The sequence below is a fragment of the Sinocyclocheilus grahami genome, unplaced genomic scaffold, assembly GCF_001515645.1.
Source record: "Sinocyclocheilus grahami isolate Dianchi unplaced genomic scaffold, SAMN03320097.WGS_v1.1 scaffold3222.1, whole genome shotgun sequence".
NCBI lineage: Eukaryota > Metazoa > Chordata > Actinopteri > Cypriniformes > Cyprinidae > Sinocyclocheilus > Sinocyclocheilus grahami.
The window spans coordinates 12,970-16,636 of NW_015508378.1; the positions used below are offsets into that span (position 1 = coordinate 12,970).

Consider the following 3,667-nt stretch of genomic DNA (forward strand, 5'->3'; position numbering starts at 1 on the left):
GGGAGGGGAATTGCAGCGGGCGCAGCAGCTGGTGTTCGTAGGTACGGTCTCTCTCAGCCACCAGCTCAGCCAAAGAATATCACAGTTGCAATTCCAGGGATTGTGATGCAAATGTACTCGCTGCAGGTGGTGCAAAGGCGTGAAGAGATCGTGGGGCAAAAAGGTGAGGTTGTTGTGAGCCAGGTTGAGCTCTCGTAAAGAGTGCAGGTCGTCGAAGGAGTTCCGCTCTATGGTTTGGACTTGGGCGTGCATCATCCACAGCTTCTGAAGATGGATGAGACCCTTAAAAGAACTGGGCTGAATGACGGTGAGCTGGTTCCCAGACATCTCCAGCTCATCCAAACGAATCAAGGGCTGAATATTGGGGACCTCTTTGAGGTTACACATGCCCAGATTTAGGTATCGAAGGGTACTCAAGCCCTGAAATGCTCCACTGGAAATGTAGGAGAGACGCTTCAGCTCTCCCAAGTCCAACCGCCGCAGGGAGGGCAAGCGACTGAAGGCATCAGACGGTATGCTCTCAATAGGGTTATTCCTAAGCCACAGCTCTTTTAGTTTTGATAGATACTCAAATGCGCCATTTGGGATGGTCGTGAGGCGATTGTCAAAAAGCTCCAGAGTGTTAAGGCTGGTAAGCCCGTTGAAGGCGCCAATCTCTATGTTGCGGATGTGGTTTCTGCTGAGCTGAAGAATCTCAAGGTGTCGCAGATGCTTGAAACTGTCTAATTTGATGACCTGGATCTGATTGTCCTGAAGGTTTAGATACCGTGTATTGGTGGAGATGCCATCAGGGACATCCTTTAGCCCTCTGCGTGTGCAGATGACCTTACTAAACTGATTACTGCAGGAACATATGGAAGGACAGGTTTGGGCTCGTACCAATCCAGCGACAACAAGCAACTGCAGGGCTAGAAGCAGGAGAAACAAGGGGTCAAACCAAGCCCCTTTCCATCTAGGACCTCTCAACATCTGGCACTGATGGTAAGAGGTCATCTTGTTCAACATTCATAATTTAATGCCCGCTGAGTTTCTCTCCTCAAACATTTACAGGCAGTCTGAAAAAGAGGAAAGAGGAAAATAAATCTGTTAGCATAGTACGTCATGTTGAATTGTCAGCGTAGCATGATGGCAGTTAAACAGAACATCAAATTCCGCTGATGTTCTGCAATTTATCAAGAAGAACATTCTTCTGTCAAATGGAAATGCATGAAAATTCTGATATTCTGATGAAAACAAGCATTGCTGTTTAGGCAGTGCACATGCAAAATAGACTTTTTCTGATGTGATTGATGAATTGAGTATCATTACCATCACAGCTGTTAAATGAGCCTGCACATAGAAGCACACACACTACAATATAAAAAAGTGCAAGTGACTGAAAGATGCAATTTCTTGATTTCTTTTTGTTGTTGCACTGTATGTAATAGCGGACCTGAGCTTAGTCAACTAGTTCACTTTGACCTGACTATTTTTTATCCCCACTTTCAAGACTTGCAATTAACACAGTGAAAAAGATGGGGGGAAAAAAGGAAAAACTAGCCACACCCAGTAAAGAAAACGCATGTATGATGTTATTGTAATGCTTAAAAGCAAGATATTTTTTGTACAGTTGTTTAATTATAATATTACCAAGTGCCTTGAGTGTGAAATTCCCTAAACCACCCTGAATCATTTATGCTATGCACTAAAATGAGATATATGGAAATCCTGTCTCAGCAAGCTGTCAGAGGGATGGATTAAGGTGCAGACAGGTCCATCACTGGGCATATCTAGCAGATAAGGATGTGTATTTGGCTTGTATATTCAACTCTATGTGCTTGCACATGCTATGAAGATACAGAGCAACCGAATTGTCAAAACCCACAAGAAATGTGCCACTGCTACAGCACACACTAAATTAAAATCTCTTCTCCCTGCAAGTCTCTGCTCTCATTACCTGCTCAAGCGTTCTTATGAAAAATAAGATGTCTTATTTCCTATGCTGTTTGCAAATAGGTAACTATAATCAGTATTGTTATAAATAATGAGAGGGAAATAAAAGGAGAGAGGAATTCAGGAAAAATTTAATTTCTGTATATTACGAAGTGAAGCAACTGAGTATCTTGAAATACATAGAAATGCTTTCATTTATGAGATCAAGCAAGCTATGTTATAATTACTCTCAGAATCTCTTAACACAGAAATGAAATAAATATGAGACAGATAGCTTTCCAATCAGTATGGCAACAGGTGCAGTGGACTGAAGGCGCATGACACCAATAAAAACATCAACCTCAATGCATGAGTGGGCTGCATGTTGGTTGATATACAATAAATAAATGCTGCAGATGATTGTGAACTTGACTTTTGTCAGTATTAGATTAGTCTGTTGTTAGAAGCAGTCTGAATCCAGACTGAAAAATATCACATACTTTGTCAGTGATGATCAAGTTGAAATATCTCAGTCTCCTTAGAATAAAATTAATGATTCAATTAGAATTATTCATCTCTCTTGTCTGTAATATCCTATTGAAACGTCTCCGATGGTCTCACTGTGCATCTGTGCTGCTGATCATCTTATAAAATTGTTAAAAGTGAGGACTCTGATTGATTTATTCACAGTGAGACGTTAATCTTGCTAGTAGGCAATGAATGTTAGTTAGCAGCAGCGTAATTGACACCTTACTGTGAGAAGCTGAGAGAACTTCCAATGGACGTACATTTAATGGGATGCGTGAGGTAATCAGGGCATGTCCTGGCAGGAGCCTCTTTTTCATTACCAAAAATAACCATGGAATTTACAGAGGTAGCAAACTAATCTCTCAGGAATTGATTGAGTGATTAGCTCGAGGCCTGCATCAAAAATTGGAGGCACGTGAATTACTCTAGAATGTAAAACTAACATTTTTATCTCATTAATTACATAATAGTAATCCACAGATCATCCTACATGCATAAAACCTACAAGTATAAAACAGCAAGTCTAAGGCAGTAACTAAGCTTTCTGACACACACTTTTCACAATTGTCACATTTAAACTCATGTGTTTGACATATTTTAATCCAGTCTCTATCTGTCTGATTATGTAAAGGCCTCATTATACACTCAGAAATAAGATACAAAACGGTCACTGGGGACATACAGCGCCCTTTCAAATGGTACTAAGATGTACACTGTAGGTAGTAATACAGTATGTACCATTTAGGGGTAAACTATTTTTAAAGTACTAATATGTACCTTATTGAGAGTATATGTTGTTATTATTAAGATATAAATATGCTGCCGGGAAAAATTCCAAATAATTTGATGATATATGCACAATATTTTGTTTCTTTGAAAACTGCTGCCATTTCCTATAGGAATCAATACTTTTTTAAATCACAAGCAATAACAACATTTTAATGAGCATAAGCAATTTCATAAATATTCGAACGCATATACAAGGCTTGTCCTTGCTCTTTGTTGATGATGATGAATCTTGAGAGTAAAGCACAAATTTAATGCATTTTGACTGAATTTTTCCCTGCAGTACACTTTCCAAAGCCTGCATATTCCTTGAGGCCTCTTATGCCAATCAAATTAATTACTTTAGTGCTCCACAGATAAAACTTGAACACATATATGTAACACACACACACAAATTAAAAATAAAGACAAATATGAAGTTGATGTTTTGAGTAAACCAATT

The 3,667-nt window shown here is 39.2% G+C and overlaps 1 protein-coding gene across 1 annotated transcript; it reads right to left on the reverse strand.

Annotated features, from left to right (window-relative positions):
- Window positions 1-3: 3 nt before the first annotated feature.
- LOC107576105 (leucine-rich repeat-containing protein 4C-like) lies at window positions 4-1,040 on the reverse strand (the record flags this gene model as incomplete). Its single annotated transcript, XM_016262363.1, has 1 exon — window positions 4-1,040. A coding segment is annotated over exon 1 (1,002 nt), but the record flags the coding sequence as incomplete, so codon positions are not given.
- Between the last annotated feature and the right edge of the window lie 2,627 nt (window positions 1,041-3,667).